The sequence below is a fragment of the Lagenorhynchus albirostris genome, chromosome 18 (assembly GCF_949774975.1).
Source record: "Lagenorhynchus albirostris chromosome 18, mLagAlb1.1, whole genome shotgun sequence".
Lineage (NCBI taxonomy): Eukaryota > Metazoa > Chordata > Mammalia > Artiodactyla > Delphinidae > Lagenorhynchus > Lagenorhynchus albirostris.
Window position 1 is genome coordinate 76,631,136 of NC_083112.1, and position 23,185 is coordinate 76,654,320.

The window sequence follows — 23,185 nt, forward strand, 5'->3', positions numbered from 1 at the left end:
TTCATTAGGTTTCCCTGCTTCCTGGATTGGACTTGAATTCCTGGAACCCATGTTAAAGGCCACCTGCCATTTTGCCCACATCTGCCTCAGACCCGTGCAAATCTAGTCCTGGTTTTCCCAGCTATTTTCCCTCTAAGACAGAATATAAGTGTTAACGTCAGACACCAGCTCTTAGCAAGGCCTAAAGGTATAATCTCTACCAAGAAGAGGTTTAGCAGAAACAATGGCGAATCGAGAGTCCAGAAAGGTCTGTGTTCCTTTCGCTACCATGATAAAATTTCATAATTGTCTCCTGAGTTAATTTCTAACTTACCTCCAGCAGAATTTCTGCTTGAATAACCTCTAAAGGATCAGACGTAAATACAGCACTGTCTGATAACGATGGTTAGGTCTGGGCTAGTTTTCAGAGTTTATAGAACTGATGTTCATCCGAAATTGCTCACATTGACCACGTTTCAAAACACAGTCATCCTAGAGACAGCAGAGGGCACTCCAGGTGAATATTAAGTAACTGCAAAGCAAACATCCCAGGAGGAAATGTGACCTGGAGTGCTGGGTGTAGTGCACGATACAGCACACGCTGAAATTTCTCCCGCTCAAAGCTAACCTAATATTTTCCATTTGTTTCGCTTCTTAATGTCCTAGGTCTGTACTGTCCCACATGGGAGACCACATGTGCCTATTTAAATGTAAGTTAATTAAAATGTAAAATTCAGTTCCTCTGTTGCACTGGCCACACTTCATGGACAGGGGGGACAGAAGATACAGGGGGGCTTCCCTGGTGATGCAGTGGTTAAGAATCCGCCTGCCAATGCAGGGGACACGGGTTCGAGCCCTGGTCCAGGAAGGTCCCACATGCCGTGGAGCAACTAAGCCTGTGCGCCACAACTACTGAGCCTGTGCTCTAGAGCCCGCGAGCCACAACTACTGAAGCCCGCGTGCCTAGAGCCCGTGCTCCGCAACAAGAGAAGCCACCGCAATGAGAAGCCCAGGCACCGCAACGAGGAGTAGCCCCCGCTCGCCCGCGTGCAGCAACGAAGACCTGACGCAAGCCAAAAAAAACCTACGAATTGTTCATTTCTGGAATTTTCCATTTTAATATTTTCGGACCTTTGTTGACTGAGGGTAACTGAAAGCAAGGCATGCAAAACCTCGAATGAGGGGGGACGACTGTATGTTATTCGGAGGTGATGTTGGGAACGGTGAGGGACAAGCGGTGGGCGCCCACGTTGCGGGCTGGTCACCTTTCTCTCCCGGTCCTTCAGGCTTTATAAGACAAATCATGATGGCATCGGTGAACCTGGACACCGAGACAAGCCCCACCCACCCTCTTATTTCTTATCCCCACAAATCCACCAGGGGGCAGCACCACCTCTCAGACTTCACAGCCTCATAGAGGAGCAAGGAAGATGCAGAGTGTAACTGATTTGTACTCATTTCCTAAGTTTACACAGATCTTTTCCCCCAAATCTAAGGGGAGGTGCCATGAGAAGGAACTCACGTTCTGTGAGAAGCAAGAATCGCTACATCACAAGGTTAGAGGTGGCTCCTAGGTGACCCATTGAAATGTACATTTACATTTATAAATGTATGTTTATATGTTTCCGTTTGAAATAGAAAAAAGAGTAATGTAATAAAATTATTACATAAAATAAAATATAAATAAAATTAATGAATAAAATAAAAATTCGTGAATTCACACTGGTAATAAATAACCTACTGGTTAATAAAAAATAAAATAAAAATTCTGAATAAAATAAAATAAAAATTCAGTAGTTCATACTGATAATAAATAATCTGGCAAACACCACCTTAACCAAGCGATCAAAATTAACGAAGTTAATGTCACCTCAAAAAGGGGCACACTGACATTGCTTGTGTAGAAGATCCCGAATAATCTCAGAAGTATCTGCCGGAACTAATAGGAAAATTTAGCATGGTCAAAGGATACAATGACAGTATATAAAAATCAACTGTATTTCCATATATAAGCAATGAACAATTGAAAATTAAAAAATAATAATAGCATCAAAAGCATGATTTGGGTGTGTTGATAGAAATGTCCTAAATCATGCGGTGGTGATTACATGATTATATACATTTGTTAAAACTCATAAAACTGTACACTTAAAATTAGTGAATTTAATTGTCATGTAAATTATACCTCAATGGAGAGAGAAAAAGCACCTACTGTGTGCCCAGTTCCAGGTGCTGAGCACACAGCACAGAACAAATAAAGCTTTTCCATTGGAGCTAACTTTCTAGTCAGGGTTAGACCTTTGAAAATGAATGAATGAATGAATGCACATGTCAAGTAGTGAAAAGTGCTATGAATTAAAATAAAGCAGGGCAAGGGTGCAGGATGGCGGGAGAGGGGGTGTGAATTCTCTTACACAGAATGGGCAAGAAAGGATTCGCACGGATAAGACGACAGTTGAGCCGAGACCTAAATTAGATGAAACCGACCGTCTCCGGCCGCCTTTGACCGGCAGAGGCCAGTCCGAGGGCGGGGCGACTCCGGACCTCGGACCACTGGGAGTCGGCTGCCCGCTTCCGGCGGCGGCGCGGGGGCGGCCGGGAGCCCGGAAGTCCGTCGAGGGAGGGGAGTCCCGCGGCCGCGCGGGGGCCGCCGGGATACCGGAAGTCCGCCGAGGGCGGTGAGTCTCGCGGCCGCGCGGGGGCGGCCGGGATACCGGAAGTCCGCGGATGGCTGTGAGTTCCGGCTGCGGGGCCGTCAGGGGCTGCCTGGGAGGTAAGCGCGATACCGGCCTTCCCGGCCATGGCCACCCGGGTGGGGGCCGGGGCTGCGGTTGCCGGCGCCGCCGTTGTCGCGGTGCTCTCGGCCGCGCTCGTGCTCTACGGGCCGCCGCTGGACGCAGGTACTCGGCCGCGGGCTACTCGTCCGGGCGGGAGGCGCCGCCGTGGGGCCGGGGTCGCGCGGAGCCGCGGGTCCTGGGTCCACCTGGGGAGGGGTTAACCGAGGGACCCCGAGGACCCCGGCCAGGCCTTGGCTGCTGAATAGAGCGGACTGTGTAGAAAGAATGAGGCGTAAACGAGACAAGTGCGTCCGACTTGGAGCACCATCCCCTCCTGTATGGTTTTCTTCTCTTGCCCTGCGGATATTATTGTACCTAAGAGTTTTCAAACCTCTGGACAGTGTGTTGTATTATCTCACTTCTCCCAACAACGTGGAGAGGCTGCTGTTTTGTAAAGGAGGAGGCCCTGAGCCAAGGTTCCCAGCCAGAAAGTAGCTGAAATGGTAAAACGCGCTTTGGCTGTAGTCCTTAGCAGCAGGCAGGACGGAGAGTAACTGTTAGGGGGGTTTGGCTGTTTGGTTTTGGGCACCGTAGTTTCAGGAGATTTGAGGATCATTGAGGGGCCCCTCAACTTGTGCACTTCACTCAGTCACACCAGCCCAGGCGCTTCTGGGCACCAGTTTGTTCGGAGATACTTTATCTGTCGCAGTTGGTCTTAAATTCGTACACTCCGTGATTGGTTAGCAAGATTTCTCTTTGAGTCGGCTTGAGATTTCATTATTAGGCCGAACTGCGGAGCTTATACCAAAAACTGGCTTCCCATCCCAGCTTTAGGGCATCTCAGTTAGTTTAAAGATTGCTGTCACGTGTTCCAAATTAGCTACGGTTCACGTTAAATTAAAGCAAGAAACATTGGTATTGCAAAGTTGTGAGTGGCAAGTAATTCTAGAAAACAGCCCAGAATAAAGAAATCTATTTAACTCCCCTCAGCCACACTTCTTTAAAGCAAACAAAACCAGACAGATATGACCTGTTCTTCTAGATTCAGAATTGTATGAAGACAAATTACTTACTAGGATAAATTTCAAGTTGCCTCTTGCCAAGGCCTTTTTATCCTTAAGAACTTTGATGTTTGTATTTCAATGTTTCTGTGGATAAGTCCAAATGGTGCATGTCAGTAAGCCAGCTGAAACTTGATTCTCTGTGGAGTATAGGGAAGTTGAACTGACCTTCCTTTGGCCCTCTCACTCACAGGTGTTGATCTCAGGTGAGTGTTACAAAACCCTAATGAGCAGGGGGGATTGTGCTTTGCAGGCATACAATTGCAGTTAAAAAGTGAAAACGCTGTACTTCTCAACAGTGATGTTTTTTACCCCTCCCGGATTGGTTTCAGAAGGCATTTGAGAAGGATTTGACTTGTCTTTTGGTTGGTGGCGTGATTATTTGATTAAAAAAAAAATTCTTCTGCCTGAAAATGGCAGCATTTTGGTAACATGGTGTCTTCTGCCCTGGCTTATCCGTTCGTAACCATAGCATCTTCACAGGTCTGTCTCTGAGCCTCAGTTTCCTTGTCTGTAAAAGAAGGATAAACTGGCTCCCAATGAGGAGAGTGAGGCAAGATGCCGTTAATGCATCAGGCATTTATTGAGTGGCTTATTCTGTGCCAGACTCTGTTCCAGGTGGTTGAGGGTGGGAGGCCAGCCCTTAAGTCACAGGTGGGGCTATGCCTCCTTCTGTGGAGGCAGAAGGTGCAGGGGTGGTCTTGGGATGCTCTGTGTGTGGCCGGCTGCTTAAAGTGATGGCAGCTAATAAACCCAAAACATTGTAAGGGACTCAGAACGATCCGTGAGTGACTGGTGAGTTTGGATTCTGTCTTTACAATTTCCAGACTTTAAAAAACACCTGTATTTATTGTTCTGGGGCATTTGGAGGAGAGGCCATTCTCCGATATCCTCGCATTGACCAGTCACCTTATGCTAGGTGTGTTCAAGTTTGACACAGATGCATGGCAAGCACCACGGTAAGCGCACAGACAGCTCGTCAGCGGTCAGCAGGGCCGTCCTGAAATCCGCCTGTAACAGCTGCGGTTCCTGTCCTGCAGCTGGCCAGGGAGCCTAGGCAAGAGTGTCTCAGGGCCGCTGTGCACGGGGCTGAAGAGAGTGCGTGGCTGGGAGTCTGGGGTGCAGGCGGGCGTGCGGGAGGTTGGGGCCGGGGGCGGGGAGTGAGAGCTGATTGCTCTGTTAGGTCAGCACCTCTGTGGCCCGGCTCTGCGTCAGGTTGGCCCGGGGCAGAGGCATCGGGGGCTGGACTGACGGTTGAGCAAGCCTTGTGCCTTTTCACGGCCAAAGGGTTAGGGTTACGGCGATTCTGTTTGGAGTTTTAATCCTGTGTTGATTTGGAAGAAGGTAGGAAGGCATTTGGATGGATGGTAATTAATATTCTTCTTACATCTTGGGTCTAAGCATCCATCTGATATATTGGCTAAGGAGGCGTTTACATCTGCTCATTAAGGAAAATTACGTGAGTAACGTCGTTGAGTGAAAAGTAAAATTGTAAGAGTGATAGAAGATAAAGCTGTTTTACCATATGTATGGAGCTGAGTCAGTCTCTGTTCTTCACTTGTACTTGTGACCCACGTCTGGTTTTCCTCTGCTGCTGAGATAATGGGAAGATAAAAATATTGGATGCCTTTTTTGTGAAAATGTTGTTCGTATCAGCAAAGATCCTTTAATTCTAGAGAAAATGCATGCTTTATTATCTATTCATACGTTGGGCTCTGTAGAACACAGGATTTCTCTCACAGCTGAGCTGTTTTTAATAATATGGCAAAACATACAACACAGGAAGTTTTTCAAGAAAGGCCAATTAAAATTACCTATTTATAGACAATTCAATGATCAAACTATTTTAAAATGCCACTTTGAACCCAGTGTAAGATGTGTTCCTTATTTAGAATGCCATTTCCAGGTTATTTGATTATCTAATTGAGTGTTGGAAACACGACTGGAAAATGAATTGGGAATAACATGAACCACCTGTCTGGCTTGAATAGACCGTGGAAAGTAGGAAAGGGGAGAAGAGACCTAATAAACTTGAAGGAAGATTACGATGAAATATGTGTAGTTCATTAAGTAACAGTGCGTTTAAAAAAACTTTCTGAAAGCTTAAGTAGACTTCCAAGACGTCTGATGCATTCAAAGTAAATCTGGTCCATGCAACGGTATTAGTAGTGTTGTGTTGTTACTTCTGAACCGCATTTGCTTATAGAAATGAAATGATGAAACCATTGGATAAAAATCTACAGCATTCATATTAAGCCAGCTTTAGGAAGTGTTTTGATTAATGGGGTATTTTGTTCAAGTCTGTTTTTGATGTATGCTGGTAGACACTTACCTTTCTGAACATTTTCCTGTTTTTCAGTTTTAAATCAAGCATTTCCACTGCATACAGCACGCTCAGTAACGGACATGGAGGCTACTTTGCAGCTGGTGAGGAATGTGGTACCTCCTCTGGCCGCCTGGAAGCACAAAGGGCAAGCTGGGAGGATAGGCGTGGTGGGAGGCTGCCCAGAGTAAGTTGCGCGGACGCAGCGTCCTTCTCTGGCTGTCGCCTACCTGTCGTCCCTCCGTCCGTCCAGTTGGACCCCAGGGGTCATTTCCGAGTGTCTTCTGATACTCCGGCAGTAGTTTTCAGTGATGAACGTTTGATTGAGTAGCAGAGAAAGCATGGGGCGCCGATTGGGTGAGGCTGCTGCTTCTTACTTTGTGCTCTGTACTGACGGTGTTCGTTACTGTGAGCCTTGGTTACTTTGTAGTCAAGGTAGAGACACTCAGCATCCGCTTGCTTTCCTTTCTTAATTTAAAGATATTCCTGCAAGTTCCTTATGAAATTTGACAGATCCTAGCTTTTTTTCCGAGGCCTTTTTTCTCTTCTAGTTTTATATATTATGCTGCTGTGTCGACACATAAAGATCTGTAATTTGTCCTTGCTTGTGATACCTGCTGCCTTTGACTTAAATTCGACCTTGGTTACCATTCAGTTTCTGCTTCCTTTCTGTTTGCACTGATATGCTCTTTGCCTAGCCTTGTATTTTCAACAGTTTAGCATGTACTTGGCTGTACTTATTAAAATAACGTGTAGCTAGATTGTGTTTCTTTACCCAACGAGACAGTGACTGCTCTAAGTGAGGGGGATGTATTTCTTTTGTTAGCGAGGCTTGTATTCACACTGTGGGGTGAGTGTGTATGTCTGCCGTCCTGTCCTTTGGCATTTCGGACGAGTTCGTGGCTCTGCCTGGGGAGACTGTCACACGTGCAGCGTGCCCTGAGCGCGTTTCCCTGTTCGGGTTAGCAAAGCTCTTCTTCACCCCTGGGGTTGACGTAACAGTTACCATCACTCATCTGATGTCAGGTTCACGGATTTTCCTCACTGTGCTTGAAGTGCCCTTAAGCATAGTTACAGGCGATTCCGAGCAAAGCGGGTGGAAGCAGGAGGGAGGCGTGCGAGTCTCTTCTCGTTTGTCCCCATGTCCGAGGTGACCGCTGCCTCTGCTCACCGTTGCTCTCGGGGGGTGGGTCCTGCTCCTTGGGGCGCCAGCCAGTCCAGGGGCTCCGGCCTGTGGTCACCTCGAGCACACTGTCTCTCTCTGCAGTGCCTTTGGGAAACTCTCCTGTCTTCTCAGACCTCCAGGTTTTGTTTTGTTTTGCTTTGTTTTTTCCCCTAACACACATCCCTACCATCCTTGCTAACAGAAGCCCAGTCTTGTTCGGTTGGTGTTGCATTTTCTCTTACTTGTGTCTGTGTGCATTTCTGATAAATCAAGTGCTTTCTGTGTCTATATTAGTCTAGAGAGGTGTTGTCTTTATAATATTAAGTCCTCTCATCAAGTGTACATCTCTTCTGTTCTTTAATAGGTTTTAAAAATGTCCCCACAGAGTTATCATGTGCTTTATAAGGTTAATTCCTAGATGCTTTATGATTTTTGCTGGTATGGTAGATGCTATCATATATTCTAATCAGTTATTCCTGGTATAGAAAATAACCGTTTTATTCCGGTTGATGTAAATCTTGCCAAACCATTGTACACTAGGAGATTCATTTTTTAACAGCTTTATTGAGGTCTGGTTGGTATACGGCAAGCTGCAAATGTTATAAATGTACAGTTCGATAAGTTTGACCTCTGTACGGCCCCCTGAAGCCATCCGTCAAGGCTTCAGTTTGCACATACGCATTTCAGAGAGACCTTGGGGCACCTGGCCAGGACCTGCCTCTCCTGACCTGGTTCAGAGCCTCATAGGAAAGATTGGCTTTCCTGGGACTGATCCGTGTTAATAACCCTTTTCCCGAGCTTCTACCAGGGGTTGGGCCGTGCCCGGGTGCCGCGTGTCTGTGTAATTTACTGATAAGCCTGGTGCGCTTGCCTCATTCTCAGAAGTTTTTGACTGTAAATGTCTTCTTTTTAGGTACACTGGAGCCCCCTATTTTGCAGCAATCTCAGCTCTCAAAGTGGTATGTTTGTTCATAGCTTCTTTTTCAGGATTTTTCTAGTTAAGAGTTGGATTATTTAAATATGACTGAAGCAAATGTTTTCTGAGTATTCTCTCAATATTCAGAGAAATCTGAATAGCATTTTGGGTAATCGTGGTAAAAGACGTACCTTTTTTTTTTTTTTTTTTTGCGGTACACAGGCCTCTCACCGCTGTGGCCTCTCCCGTTGCGGAGCACAGGCTCCGGACGCGCAGGCTCAGCGGCCATGGCTCACGGGCCCAGCCACTCCGCGGCACGTGGGATCTTCCCGGACCGGGGCACGAACCCGCGTCCCCTGCATCGGCAGGCGGAGTCTCAACCCCTGCGCCACCAGGGAAGCCCACGAGAGACGCACCTTTAAATCTACCCTGACCTCTTGTGCAGCCACAGAGTAACTTGGATTGGGACTCATTTTCTTTTAAACTAAACTTTTTTTAGAACTGTACTTCACCACAGTGATCCAGGCTGCCTTTTCAGTCCTAGCATAAGCAGTGGACCTCTTTTAACCTTGACAGTTGTCACGGCAGCGTTTTGATCAAGTCCTGGAGGCCCAGTGGCATAGGGACTGTGACATGGGCTGTGCTTCTGTGGACCTCATCGTGATGCCACCTGAGCCGGCGGGGCCACCTGCCTCTTTGGCGGCAGCAGAAGTCCGCCTCTCTTTCCAGGCCTTTCTTAGGTTTTGCCGCCGGCCGGAGGCCTCTCAGCCGCCTCCTGGCTGTGGGTTACCTGCGGCAGTGGGTGCTTTTCTTTTGCGGACAGTACTGCGGAATTCGCACGGTTGTACCAGAGCCACCAGTGCTCTTGAGTGTCTGTCGGGCGAATCCCGCATTAAGCCGGCCTCCTGTGCCCCTCCTCAGGGCGCGGACTTGTCCCACGTGTTCACCACCCAGGATGCCGCGCCTGTGATCAAGTCGTACAGCCCGGAGCTGATCGTTCACCCGGTTCTGTGAGTAGTGGGGCCCCGGCGGGCGCGGGGCTTGTAGCCACTCTCCTGGGTCACAGGGTCTCTGCGCCTTCGTGGAGCCGCTGTGCAGTAGCCGCGGTGCAGGGAGGGGGCAGGTGGGAGGGTGCTGTCAGAAGAAGCGAGGGAACGATAATGAACCCGCGTCTGTAGTCAGAATAAGACAGACAGTGTGCAGGAGACCTGGGCACCAGGGCTGCCCGGGCTGGCCCCTGTGGCCCGTCGGCAATGGCCGGAGGGTCCTAGGCCCAGGAGGGGCCGTGGGCCTGCCTGTGACAGTTCTCGCGTGGCAGCAATGACCGTCCGATGGTTCAGCAAGCGCTTGCTGGACTCTGTCCTGGGCTCCGCGGGGACAGCATCTGCTGGGCAGCCCAAGACCTGCTCCCGTGCAGCTTCGTCTCCAGGGCAGCCCTGTGCCCTGGGACTTTCTGCAACGGGGAAGCTTTTCTCTCGGTGCTGTGCGAGACTGTGGCTGCTGAGAGCTTGAAACGCGGCCAGTGGGACTCGGGCGCTGAGTTTTTACTTGGATTTTAATTACACGTGAAAGCCCGCGTGGTCAGCGTCTACTGTATTGGGCCACGTACACAGCTTTGGAGGACAGACGAGGTAACAGCTTGTCAGGCGGTGCTGAGGACCGCAGGGAGGACGGGGCGGGGAGTGCTGGCTGCGCGCGTGTGTGTGGCGGGTGCTCCTAGGGTCGCCGTGGGCAGTGGCGCAGGGCGTGGCATCCGGTGAAGGCGCAGACACAGGGGCTGGCGGGGAGCGGGCGTGGGAGCTCATGCTGCAGGCCTGCTGGGGACACTTAGTCTGGGGTGCTTGGGAGGGGCTGGGTGACCAGAGAGGTTCAGGGCCACGCCTTGCTGGTCGTCGGGGTCATAGTAAGGGTTCTGGCCCTTGGGGCCCAGGGCGGAAGCAGGGGTCCCGCTGGGAGGCTGTGGTAAGCCCCTGGGGATGCTTGCGTGCTGGGCTAGAGACAGGAGCGGGTCAGAGCCTGGCCACAGCAGGGGAGTGCAGCCCCGCCCTCCCGCGGGTGGGCCGTGAGACCGTCAGGAGCGTGGGGAAGCCACCAGGGTGTGGGCTGAGCAGGTTGTCATCTCCATGGCCTGCTGATGTGCCGGCGGCCGTGGGGTGGGCAGGGGAGCCTAGATCTGGGAGTTGTCAGCGCCTGGGCTGGTTTAAACCAGGAGGCGAAGCTGTGTGTGGGTCGGGAGGGCCCGGCGCGCTGGCGGCTGGGAGCAGACTGGAGGGGCCTGGAGGGCGTCCTGGGGCCGAGTGGAGAGCTTTGCGGATGGTCCTGGAAGAGCCCGTGCCTGGAGCCGGACACGAGGCCTCGGCTCCCAGTGTGGGGTCCCCAGTGCGGGGTCGCCGGCAGCCCGAGTGGGGCTGCTGTGGGGCGGGGCGGGCCGTCTGGTAGCCTGTGGACCCTGAGAGTGGCGGCCGGGCCTCAGAGTCGCGCGCAGCCATCAGGTCTGGGCCTAAGGAGGGCTCCTGATATCGCGGGGGGTCGGGGCACCGCCGGGCACACGCCTCCCCGCAGGCCTGAGGTGGGGACGTCTGCACCACAGGTAGGAGTGCACCTGCACTGCATCTGTGCGCCTGTGTGATGGAACCAGATTGGCACAGGTCATTTTGAAATGAGTCATCGTGTCTTATTTTAACGTGTTTTACGTACTTTTTCCCCCGTGAGTCTTAATTTTAAAAAAAGAAAAAGAAAAAAAGCATAGTATGATCATGACTATATACCCTGCATTATTGACTCTCTTTCTGATGGGAAGGAAGTTCCATTTGCCTCAGCTTTGGTGAGACCCAGATCCTCTGCCTACCTTTGCGGAGTTCACAGAAACATGTGGACCACTCGAGTAAACTGCTGGGGTCCCTCCCGGGGCCTGGGAAGGGGCCCAGCAAGTGAGAGGCTCCGTGCTTGAGTTTCATCCCCAAGAGTATGCTGCCCTCACATCATGCCATACATCATGCTCTTTGTCATTTCCTGTAAAACAGCACTTTCTCACCGTGTTTCCTGCCCCTGCTGCTCCCTCCTTCTCTTGTCTGCTTGTCCCCAGAGAGGGTGGCTTCCCCTGCGAGCCTCCTAAGTGGAGGTGGCTTTTCCTTTGTTCCCCCAGCCATTGGGTCTGGAGGTGGGACGTGCGTCCTCCCGGACCATCACCTCTCGTTCCAAAACCTCCAGCTCCTTTGAAACTCCACCCACTGACCCAGTGCCCCTCCTCCCTGCAGCCGCCTCCGACCCCATCAGTCCTTGGGTATTAGTGTCTCTCTCCACCATTGCTCCCGGGACTGTTGCTAACGTGTGTGTAGGGAACTGCTTTACTGGGATAGGATTCACTGTAAAATCCACTGACTTTAATTGTACAGTGGTTTGTGGTATGCTTGCCAGGTTGTTACGTCACAGATAATCTTAGAAGGCTCCCACCACTCCAGGACGCAAGCCCCTCCCCATCGCCACCCCAGCCTGAGGCGACCTCTCATCTGCTTGGTTTCTGAACATTTGCCCTTTCTGAACATTTCTTACGCGTGGAATCAGACATTTGTGAGGTCTTGTGTCTGCCGCCTTTTACTTAGCATCCTGTTTTCGAGAGGTGTCCACGTTGTAGCACGTGTCAGTGCTCTGTTGCTCTTTAACAAACAAAAACAAAACCCAGAAGTCCCCCCCGCCCAACCCCGCCAGCTGCTGGCAACCGGCAGTCTCTTCTCTGTGGGTGAGCTTGGTGTTGTGTTTTTGCGGTGTTTTTGTTTTGCTTGTTTGCTTTAAAGGCCCCACATATAAGCGATAGCATACGCTATTTGTGTTTCTTGGGCTCATTTCACTTAGCAGAATGCTTTCAGGGGCATCTGAATGTTGAAAGCTAGACAACTATGGTGGTTCCTGGCTGGGGTCCTGGAACAAGAAAAGGACATTGGGGGAAAATCTGGAAAAATCTGTAGTTTCATTAATAAAGTAAACAAAAGATGAAAATTTCAAGCTCCTTTGCCCTTCTTTTCCTTTTTTAGTGACAGCCCCAGCGCCGTCCAAGATGTGGAAAAGTGGTTGCCCCGACTGCACGCCCTGGTCGTAGGGCCTGGCTTAGGCAGAGACGACGTCCTTCTCGAAAACGTCAAGGTAACGTGTAGAATTATTAACCACGCCTATTCCCACAGGCTCGGCCCTTAGATCGGGGGAGTCTGACGGAATTGCATTTTCCGTTGTTTGTTGCTCTGTGTGCGTCTTGGAGGAGGAATTGAGACCGATAGAACGTGGTCTGGGGAATAGAGGAGACAGTAGGCGTAAAGGTAGGGATGTGCTTAAACCAGAGCAGGGCACCGCTGAACGGCGCCCTCTTTCGCTCCCGGGGCTCTGGTCTCAGGCTGTGGCCGAGGAAGTCTCCATGGGGCCCGACGTGACCAGCCCAGCATCTGGGCTGAGCGGGGTTAGCAGTGGCCGGGCGTGCGCTCAGGCTCGCGGTCACCTCCCCGCGACCCCTTCCTGCTGGGGACCCCTGGCAGCCTGCTCCTGGTGCCCGCTGTAAGGGCGCAGTGCCCCCCGGGGCCGGCCGAGGGCCACGCTTTGTGCAGCGCTCTGCGCGGTGCCCGGCTGGGCCCAGTGGGAGTCTGTCACAGCGAGCCAGTGGGAGAGGGTGCTGCTGGTGACTTCACCGTTGCTGTAAGCTGTGCACTTAGAGAGAAACGTGAAAGGTGTTCTGGTGCTTCTAGCTTTGTGTCGTCAGCGGGTCCTCTTGAAAGCCCTTGTTAGTTTAATTTCTTAACCTGGTGCTCCTCTGACCACCTGAGGTGCTCATTGGTCTAGAAATCCCTGGGCCTTGGACCCCACGGGCCAGTTGTTCTGCTGCCTTTGCACTCTCTTCTGTCCCCTGCCGTCCTTTTCAGCTAAAGCCAGCGTAGCCGGCGCTGGGTGATGGGGGAGTGGGCAGGAGACCCTAGTTCACCCTCGTGGGTACACGTGCATTCGTTTACTTTTTCGTTGATCATTTATGCTCTTCCTTACTACTGAAACTTTATTCCTGCTTTAATCTAAGAAGATGAAACTAATTTTTTAGCCTCAAAAAGTTGAAATAGAAATAAATGCTATCCTGGATCAGGGGAAATAGCTCGGTTGGCACACCAACCCCACATTCTATGTGTTCCCGCTGCCCAGGTCCTCCGACACTGCCCTGGTGTCACTCCCCGAGGGGACACATCTCAGGGACCTGCTGAGCTCTCCCTGCCCTCGTTGGGGCCCTTCTCAGTGCCCCCAGACCACCTGCCCCAGCTCCAGCCCTGGGAGGTGTCGGCCACGTGCCTCGAGGGTCTAGCGGTCGTGCTGACCCTGATTTGCCACTCGCCTCAGCAGCTGGAGGGGCTCCTGGCCCAGCTTCTGCTTTTTGAGTTAAGCTGAACAGAAGCTCAAGGGAAAGAAGGTGTAGGGCGCTGTGAGTGTTGGTTGGACTTTCCTAGCAATCTGTGGGTAAAGAACATTTTAAAAGGCAGACGTGTGTTTGCTTTACCAGAATTTAGTGAGAACGTGAATTTTAAGTGTCCCTTCCACGGAAAATCTTTCCAGCCTTTGGGGTTAAAGTTGGGGCTGGAAATTTCACTTTCTTCAAGCCCATGAATGATCACTGAGGAGAAACAGTAGCCGTGACAGGTGACTGGGGATGGAACGGAGCAGGAAATGTGTTTTCAACTTTAGTGTCGATAGTTGGTCCGTTTATTATTGCCTGTTTCAAACGGTTTGGTTAAAACATATGTACCCTCTGTAGGACGAGATGCTAAGTGAAGTGAGCAGCAGCACAAACGCTGCGCGATCTCACTTCTGTGTGGAGTCAGAATAGGTGAGCTCGGAGCAGCAGAGAGGAGAAGGGTGGCTGCCAGGCGCGGGGCGTCAGGGCAGTGGGGAGAGGTTACGTTCTCCCCCGGGGAGGTGATGGCTGTGTGGGTTAGCTGGACTGGTGATTATTTCACTATACTTCTGCACGGGCTCACCTTGGAGGTACTGGGGGTTCGGTTCCGGACCACTGCAATAAAGCGAATTCTCATCATAAGGCCGGTCACGTGAATTTTTTGGTTTCCCAGTGGAGATAAAGTTACGTTTGTGTTATACTGTAGTCTATTACGTGTGCAATAGCATTATGTCTAAAAAACAGTGTAGGTACTTTAATTTACAAGTACTTTGTGACTGAAAAGCGCTGACCGCCATCTGCGCCTCCATGAGACATCGCTGTATTGCTGGTGGAGGCCCTGGCCTCCACGCTGGCGTCTGCTGAAGGCTGGGGTGGCTGTGGCGGTAACCTTTGCCGCACTCATGGACAAATTTAAAGTGTACAATTCAGTGGCTTCTAGTATATTTACGGAGTTTGCAGCCATCACCACAGTCCGCTTGAGGACGTTTTCCTCACCCCAGAAAGAAGCCCCACACCCGTTAGCACTTGCCCCCATTCCTCTCAGCCTCCGCCCCGGCGACCACTAACCTAATCTCTGTCTCCGTGGACTGGCCTGTTCTGGACCTTCGTAGGAACAGCATCACACGGTGTGTGGTGTTTGTCATTTCAGGGCTCACCCTGCTGTGGCAGGTGGTCAGCGCTTCACGCCTTCCGTTGCTGTGTGATGGGCCGTGGTATGGAGAGACCGCGTTCTTAAAATCCATTCGTCAGCTGATGGACATTTGGGTTGTTTACGCTTCCTGGCTATTACAAATAGTGCTGCTGTGAGCACTCATTTACAAGGTTTTTTGTGGATCTATGTTTTTATTTCTGTGGGATATATACCGAGACTGGAGAAGCTGGATCATACGACACCTCTGTTTGGTGTCTTATCTAAGGGTTTTGCCTGACGCAATATTTACTCCTATGTTTTCTCTTAAGAGCTTTATTCTTTTAGCTCTGTGGTCCCTTTTGAGTTAAGTTTTGTGTATGGTGTTAAGGAAGGGGTTCAGTCCAGTTTTATCTCCAGTTGTCCCGGTACTTCTTCGGGCGAGTGAATTCTCTGGGCATCCTTGTTGGAAGTCCGCTGACATCAGTGTGAGGGTTGATTTCTGGGCTCTCCTTTCTGTGCCATCGATTGTACAGCTGTCCTCGTGCCAGTAACCACATTACCTTGAGTATTGTATCTGTGCAGTAAGTTCTGAAATCGCGAAGTGTGGGTCCTGCAACTTGCTTCTTTCCAGCGCTGTTTTGGCTATTCTGGGTCCCGTGAGTTTGCATGAGTTTTAGGCTCAGCTTGTCAGTTGCAGAATGGACAGCTGGGATTTGGGTAGGGGTCACCTTGAATCTCTAGGTCAATTTGGGGATCACTGCTGTCTTAACAATATTGAGTCTTCCAATTCATAAGCTGGTTTTGAGCCAGAGTTTGTGGCTGTAGGATCTGGACGGACCCGCCTAGTGTCTGGGCTCTTTGGCAGCGTGTTGTTTTCCTGGATGGATGGATGTGTCTTGGAGGCTTTTCCTGGCAGGATATGCAGATGTTCATTATTTTTTATAGCCTCATCATAATATGCTGTAATGTATTTAACTAGTTCATTTCGGCTGTTTACAGCATTTTTTTCTATTAGTGATGCCTTGAACATTTCTGTATATCTGTTTGTTTCTTTTGGGTGTTTTCTTTAGGATAAATTTGTAGAAGTTCCATTGCTGAATCAAAGAGTATCTGTGGAAGGTCGAGATACTGAATAACATCCTCTGCACTGAGAAGGAACTTTTAAGACTGAAAAACGAAGCAGGGGGCTTCCCTGGTGGCGCAGTGGTTGGGAGTCCACCTGCCAATGCAGGGGACGCGGGTTCGTGCCCCGGTCCGGGAGGATCCCACGTGCTGCGGAGCGGCTGGGCCCGTGAGCCATGGCCGCTGAGCCTGCGTGTCCGGAGCCTGTGCCCCGCAACGGGAGAGGCCACAACAGTGAGAGGCCCACGTACCGCAAAAAAAAAAAAAAACGAAGCAGGCACCTGAGTGAAGTGCAGTTCTGAAGTTTACGTGGGGACTGACATACAGGCAGGATCGGGTGGAAGATGACCCAGGTGTCCCTAGCTGCACGGAAAGGGTCCACGGGGATTTCTGAAGAAAGAATCTGACCCCCAAGTGAGACGCATGTCTACACTGATGGGAACTGGACTTTATTTCTCCGCCCCCCCCCCGGGGGGGGGGTCTCTGCAGAGGCACTCCTCCAGTTTTCATATCAGAGAAAGAGGGTCAAGTCGATAGGGAACTTGTCCGGCTTGGGCGCATTCCTGGCGAGTGGGCTACAGCTCAGTCACTCACGCGGGAGGGGAAGGGGCAGGGCTGCGGGCCTGAGATGGAGCTGACAAAGTGGGGTCAGTGGGGTCCAGCCACACAGTGCGAAACTGAAACGTTTTTGAGAGATGCTCCCGGATTTCTCCAGAAGCTTGTAGCAGTTTGCTCTCCAGCAAGGGCTGCCCTTCCCAGGATGTGCTCTGGGGAGCTGCCACTCCTCACTCCCCCTCCTCGTGTGTAGAAAGCTCCCTGTTCCACGTTAGCCCTCCTGACCTGTGCGTGGCTGGCTCCTGCATTTGCCCGTTCTTCCCTTAGGGCAGGTTGCTGTCCGGATATGTGTGTGCGCAGGGCTTGCTGCCTCGTCACGGCACGTGCTGGTGGCGCTGACCCTCCAGATGCCGTGGCCGTGACAGCGTCAAGTGCACAGGCCCTCTGAGCCATGGGAGCAAGACCAGCCCTCCGTTCTCTGCGTCAGGAGGCTGAGTGTCACATTGTGTGATGTTACTAATGTGCTCTCCATGGTGTCGGCTCACGTTTCCCGGGTCAGAACGTTCACTGGGCCGCTGTCTTTGGAAGAGCTCTAGGAGGAAAGTACAAAGACTCAGAAAATCTGAATTGCTTCTAACAGTGACGCCCGACTCGGGGCAAGCAGACAGAGCATTTCCACTGTTTAAGGAGAGAGCCCTCCGTGGGCCCCGTACCCTGACCCTCCACCGAAGGGGCTTTTGGGCACACTCCCAGCACTCAGACCGGCGTCAGCAGGTGCGACAGGCCGTCGGGCAGGGCAGCCGTGCTGGGTGAGGTTGCGCTCCTCACTGCTACTCTACGGACGTGGGCTTATCTCCCAGTGTTTTAAATTATCCCTGCTTGTCATGTATCTCGTTCGTTCTCTTCTAATAGAGTTTTCTGTTACCAGTGTCTACCGGGTAGGAGTCCTCTTCTCGCGCTGTGGCCGTAGATGCCCTTGCCATGAGATACTGGTGCGTGATGATCAGCAGTCATGTTGATCAGACACACGGATAATTTTCAAGCGAAAAACCTCAAACTTCTAGTATAGCATTCTCAGAGAGAAGTGATGCGCTGCTCATTACTACGGTCATTCGTTTGAAAGCACGTGAAGTGTTACTTATGAGAAATAGATAAAAACTAAGGAGTTGGGGAATTCCCGAGACTTCAGGCCTCTCAGCTCCAAATCCTGAGGGCTAGTATCTGTTGGAAACTTGGAGGTGCCGGCCCAGGGTTGTCCGTCGTGGGCTGGCCTGGGACCCAGCGCTGCGTGGCGGTTCCCGTGGGCTCCTGTGTTCAGAGTCCCCAGGGCCCGGCCTTACGGAGTCTCTTCTGATTGTTTTATGCATTTTCTTTCTTGTTTCCTGCCTGTTGGTTGATGGCCTGAGGTTGAAGTCCGTCAGGAACTGCTCGGCTTCTTGTACCCTCTCTGAGAGGTGATGGGCTTGTTGCTCAGCCTGGCTTCCTTTCCTTGCAGGGCATTTTAGAAGCGTCCAGGACCAGGGGCATCCCCATCGTCATCGACGCGGTGAGTGTGGCCTCCTCTCCCGTCCCCTCCTCCCAGGGGACCCCGCGGCCTCGCGGTGACGTGAGTCCTCGTCTGCAGGACGGGCTGTGGCTGGTCGCTCAGCAGCCGGCCCTCATCCAAGGCTACCAGAAGGCGGTTCTCACCCCCAACCACGCGGAGTTCAGCAGACTCGCCGAGGCTGTGGTGAGTCAGCCGACGTCCCGGGCAGGGGTGAGGGGCTCGTCCTGCGGTGCACCTGCGGGGACAGACGTGCAGAGGTGGGTGGACATGTGCGCTCCCGGGTGCGTGCAATGATGGGGCATCTTCCAGTTAGCGTGTCTTCGTTTGGATGAAAGGTGGCCTCTGGGGTCAGCCCGCCCTCCTGCCACCATGCACCCTGGGCGGATTGTTCCATCCCTGCCCCTGCCTCTGTAAAGTGGGGAGCATGATGGAATCTGCGTCATAGGGTTTGTGAGGACGAAATAAAATAATGCAGCTGACCCTTGAACAGCGGGGGTTAGGGGCGCTGAAGGCTGCGCGCTGTCAAAATTCCGAGTGTGATTCACAGTCGGCCCTCCGGGTACGCGGTTCCCCGTGTCCTTGGTCCCGCGTCCGTGGATTCAGCCAGCCTCGGATTGTGTAGGGCTGCGGTATGTACTATGAGAAACATCCACATGTAAGTGGGACCTCGTGGTTCACACCAGTGTTGTTCAAGGGTCAGCTATGTATGTAAGCCCAGCGTCCTCACATATCAGTGCCGTAAATGTTTGCTCCTTATTACTCGAAGTTGCATCCCTCGCAAACCTTTAGAATCCCGGCCATGGGCCAGTAGTCCTGACTCTGGGTCTCCCTCCCACTGGTGGACGGAAACGTCTCTGCACGTGGGGCCCGAGCTTGGCCGTCGGCAGGTGCCCGGCGGGCCCTTCCCCGCATGAGGCGGGGTCAGGGTGGATGGGCTCTTCCCGTGTCTGATGACAGCTGTGTCTGTGTGTTGTCCTCCGTCGTAGCTGGGAGACCCCCTGGATGGCAGGGACCCCTACAGATCTGTGCAGAGACTCAGCCAGGCCCTGGGCAACGTCACCGTGGTCCAGAAAGGGGAGCAGGACGTGATCTCTGATGGCGGGCAGGGTGAGTGGCTGAGGGCTTCACGCTGCGTGTCGGCCGGCCACGCTGGGCACCAGCCCCAGGAGGACCTCCTGTTCACACACGGTCACACACGGGCACACGTGCACACTTACCCCCCAGAGAAGGGACTCCCTGGTGAGCGTGTCAACCACAGCTTCTGGAAAGGCCATTTTTGACTTGTTTCTCGCTGTTTTGCAAAGGGACGTGGCAGTGATGCATGCTGGTCCTGGTCGACACCAGGTACAGGGTGCAGTTCTGTCCGTGCTGTGCAAGGAGAGCCCCGAGCAGAGGCTCTGGGCAGCGGGCGACCCTGCAGGCCCGTTGCCGCCTCACCTGAGGCACAGACGCAGTTGCTTGAGTCTTTCACTGCTTCCTGTTGTTTTATAAAAACGCCTGGAAAACGAGACACCCAAGGAGCCGCCGGTGGGGCGGGAGCCCCTGGGCCCCGAGCGTGGCTGCGGAGCCCAGCAGGCCCGCCCGCGTCCGCACCGGGGTTCGGTGCGTGACGCCTCTGCTCCCTGCAGACGAGCCCTCCTGTTGCTGAAGTCTGCCCCGGAGGCAGGAGCCCACCAGGCGTTGATGAGGGAGCTGTACACACGGAACTGGTGCCCAGGAAGGAGTGTGCACGCTCACACGCCATCACACACACACGCTCGCTGTCACGCGCTGGACAGGAGACGCAGAGAGCCTCCTCTGCGTGGCCCTGAAGCCCATGGGTCAGACGCTGGAAGGTGCTCTAGACTCTAACAGAGAGAGCGTAGCAGCTGGTTAAGACGTTTCCCCAAGAGATAGAAACTTCCCGGCACGGCACAGACGCAGTCCCGGCAGGGCCGCTGCGGGCGCCCTGGGCCGGGGGCGCCGTCCCCACCCTGTCCCCACAGACCCCTCGGTGCTGGTTGGGGGAGCTGGGCCTCCGCCTGCCGTGTCAGGCCGGGGGGGTGGGGCAAGGTGACGGAGCACAGCCCCTCTCACACGGCCCCCTCGCCCCACAGCGCTCACGTGCAGCCGGGAGGGCAGCGGCCGCAGGTGTGGCGGGCAGGGGGACCTCCTGTCGGGCTCCCTGGGCGTCCTGGCGCACTGGGCCCTCCTGGCCGGCCCCGAGAAGACCAATGGGTGAGTCACGTCTTTGTTCCTCCCGTGCTGTTTCAGCATTTGCATGTTTAATAAGTGGCTGCTTGGAACATTCCGCTGAGGGGCCGGTGTCTCGTGGAAGAAGAGCCCCCAGGGCAGGGGTTGGTCCCAGGACGCTCGCCCCGGGGGCTCTGGTGTCCCTGCTGGTGTCGGGGGTGCTGCTCGGGGGTCTGCGGCACATGCTCTGTGGGACCGGTGCCTCGGGGGACACGTAGGCCGGGGCAGAGCATGTGCCGGGAGATGATTGTCCACGGGGTGCAGCGCCCTGAGCGGTGGGGTCTGCCATCGCCGGCAGAGGGTGGGCCCGGGCAGCCCACCCCTCAGGGCCCTCGGCCTCTCGCTGTGCCCATCCTGGCGACCCTGACGGTGCCGGGCTGCGGGGTCCCAGCACACCTGGCCCGGGGGGCCTGCGGGGTGTGTGCGCGCAGGCGGGTGTGTAACGGGTCCAGGAACACAGCAAGCAGCTCGTCCCCAGGCTCCGGTGTCTTCCAGGGCCTAGAACAGCACCGAGCACTTACCCTGTGACCGAGCGCCGGTCTGGCTTGCAGCCGGGACGTGGCTGCATCCTAACCTTTCTCCAGGCGGACGGGCATTTCTAATAGGCCCAGCAGCACGTTAGACTGAACTTGCCAGAGTGGGTCCCCGGGCGACCACAGGAGGGACGGGGAGGGCCTTCGGTGGCCACGACGCCCCGCTAACGCCGCTGCCCCGCAGGTCCAGCCCGCTCCTCGTGGCTGCCTTTGGTGCCTGTGCGCTCACCAGGCAGTGTGCCCGCCAAGCCTTCCAGAAGCACGGCCGCGCCACCACCACCACGGACATGATCAGGGAGCTCGGGCCCGCGTTCAGCAGACTCTTCGAAACCTCAGCTGGTGCAGACGGAGGAGGGGTGGCCCCGACAGGGGAGCTGCATTTGTGACGGGACCCGCCTCCGGTCCATCCGAGTCCGCTGGGAGGTGTGTGAGTCTGCCGTGCGGGTTCACGTAGACAGTGTCAGAGCTTGGAACGTAGCACTTTCTGGCTCAGCTGCTGTGTGCTTGGAGGTGTTATGATAGGAAACAGAGTATTCCTGAACTTTTTTCAGCTTCTGGGCAATATCAGAAAAGAATGAAGAGAATCATATGATGGTGAGACCGTCCGTCACCAGCTCAGCTGAGGTCGTGGGCTTTTGCTGTGCGATTCTTCTGTTTGCGGGAAGCTCCCCTCCTCCGGTAGTCCTCTCGGGGGGATCCCATCGCTCGTTTTCAAATGTCTACATGAGTGATGTTTTCTTTTTTAAACTGAGGTCCTCGAAGGGATGTGGCATTCATTTTTTAGCTCATTTTTGCTTCTTTTTGAACCGTGATTCGGTTGGACACATCTGGGCAGAAATATTAAGCATTGCTTGTTTTCGTCAGTTGGTTGAAATATTTCAGAATAATGAGAAATCTGAAACCCTTTTGGAGGCAGCTGGGAAGATCACAGAAGGCAAGCGAATGGGACCCTGACCCCCGAGTGCACAGGTAGGGCCTCTGGGCCCCTGGCCTGTGCACCAGTCGGGTGCTGGCTGACAGGCCCCAGCACAGCACATGGGAGTGGGAGGGACGCCTGGGGCTCCGGGGTCGGGCGGGAGATGGCACGCAGGTGGGGGGCACCAACACTGCCTTCATGCCTGCTCACGGAGCAGGACGGCGGGTCCCTCTGCTTCGAGAGTGGGTGTGGCTTCAGGAACGTTCTGAAGAAGTTCTCTCTGAAACTGTAGTGAGTTGTCCCATCTGCGTCAGGTCAGCTTGGGCGCGGCCGTCTGTGTGGGCAGTTCTCTTCGTGGCCCGAGAGCTGGCTGTCTCCCGTCACATCTCTGCTGGGCTGGTTACAGCACGTGTGCTTGAGTGTACTCTCAGGCGTCGGTGCCGCCTTCTGTGGGGCGGGGCCTGGCCTGTCCGTCTGTCCTTCCCCAGGGACTCCTGCTCTGCGGTCAGAAACCTCCCCGCAGAAAGGTCCCACTTCCTCTAAATAGTCGTGGACTTTCAAGATTTCCTTTAAAATGTTTACCATTGTTACTTCATATCTAACTGTAGAAGAGTTTAAGTGTCACGGACATTTTTTCCTTTGGGGAATTACGCCTAAATCACGGTCTCTTATTAAAAAGCAGATCTGGTTTACTTCAAGGGAGAGTTTTGTATTTTTTTCTTAAACAGCCAGAATCCACCTCTCAACTTAACCCTGAGGACATTCTCAGATACTAGGAAGATAAAAACACGTAAGCCCGTCTGTCTAATGGTGTGGTTTTCACCACTGCCTACCAGTACCGTTAAAACGAAGTACTAAGCCCGCAGCGTAGCTGTTTCTTTCCATAGAAGACAAGATTAGCCGACACGGGAACTGCTGTGTTTCTGCCTTGAATCCCTTTGCTTGAGAAAGCACCATTCAGGGCCCGTGCTTCTGAACGAGGTGAGCAGTTGCTCCTTGTCCTTTGCAAACCCGGGGGCTCTCTAGCTCCAGCTGAGGACACTGCGCCAGGAGACCAGCACCGAAGCACATCTGGCGGCCAGCTCAGCCTCCGGCTGGACAGCCTGCCCCCAGTACTGAGCGGCCCTGCTTGCCTGTCCCATGTCAGGGGCCTGCCCACCCTCTGGGCAGTGACTCCACTGCTCACGGGTTGGGTCCCTTGTAGCAGGTCAGCTTCTGAACGGGCTTCCTCATCTGTAGAACAGGAACCCCCTGCCTTTCAGGGTCAGGAAGGTCAGTGACGAAGTTAAGGCGGCTGCCGGGCCAGCCAGGCCGTCCGCGCGGCGCCTGACGGGTGCTGGCCTGCCGCCCGGGGCCGCGCCCACAGGGTCAGTGCCAGCCCCACAGCGGTGGGCACGGGGCGGCCTGGCTGAGAGCTGGGGGGAGCGGCGAGAGGGTCACCCCGCTTCCCGCTGGCTGGCTGAACAGCTGTAGCTCCCTGCCTGCGACAGAAAGGAGACGGAGCGCGAGGCC

At 53.5% G+C, this 23,185-nt stretch overlaps 1 protein-coding gene across 3 annotated transcripts; it reads left to right on the forward strand.

Annotated features, from left to right (window-relative positions):
• The first annotated feature begins 2,622 nt into the window (after window positions 1-2,622).
• Window positions 2,623-22,371, forward strand: NAXD (NAD(P)HX dehydratase). 3 transcript variants are annotated; one of them, XM_060129188.1, is made up of 11 exons: window positions 2,747-2,879; window positions 6,177-6,327; window positions 8,219-8,264; window positions 9,143-9,231; window positions 12,253-12,361; window positions 17,942-17,992; window positions 18,071-18,175; window positions 18,979-19,099; window positions 20,089-20,209; window positions 20,942-21,180; window positions 21,309-22,371. In XM_060129188.1, exons 1-10 carry the CDS (start codon window positions 2,780-2,782, stop codon window positions 21,141-21,143), a joined length of 1,095 nt encoding a protein of 364 aa, XP_059985171.1. In that variant the 5' UTR covers window positions 2,747-2,779; the 3' UTR covers window positions 21,144-21,180; window positions 21,309-22,371. The 3 variants fall into 3 exon arrangements, with proteins under 3 accessions (XP_059985172.1, XP_059985171.1, XP_059985170.1); XM_060129189.1 differs by having other exon boundaries at window positions 2,623-2,752; window positions 20,942-22,371; XM_060129187.1 differs by having other exon boundaries at window positions 20,942-22,371.
• Window positions 22,372-23,185: the final 814 nt, after the last annotated feature.

Excerpts from the sequence above, each read along its gene's own strand:
- NAXD (XM_060129187.1), top strand. The coding sequence starts at position 2,780 with ATGGCCACCCGGGTGGGGGCCGGGGCTGCGGTTGCCGGCGCCGCCGTT. Across the intron at positions 8,265-9,142 it reads CAATCTCAGCTCTCAAAGTG|GGCGCGGACTTGTCCCACGT; the intron begins GTATGTTTGTTC and ends GCCCCTCCTCAG. Across the intron at positions 12,362-17,941 it reads TCCTTCTCGAAAACGTCAAG|GGCATTTTAGAAGCGTCCAG; the intron begins GTAACGTGTAGA and ends CTTTCCTTGCAG.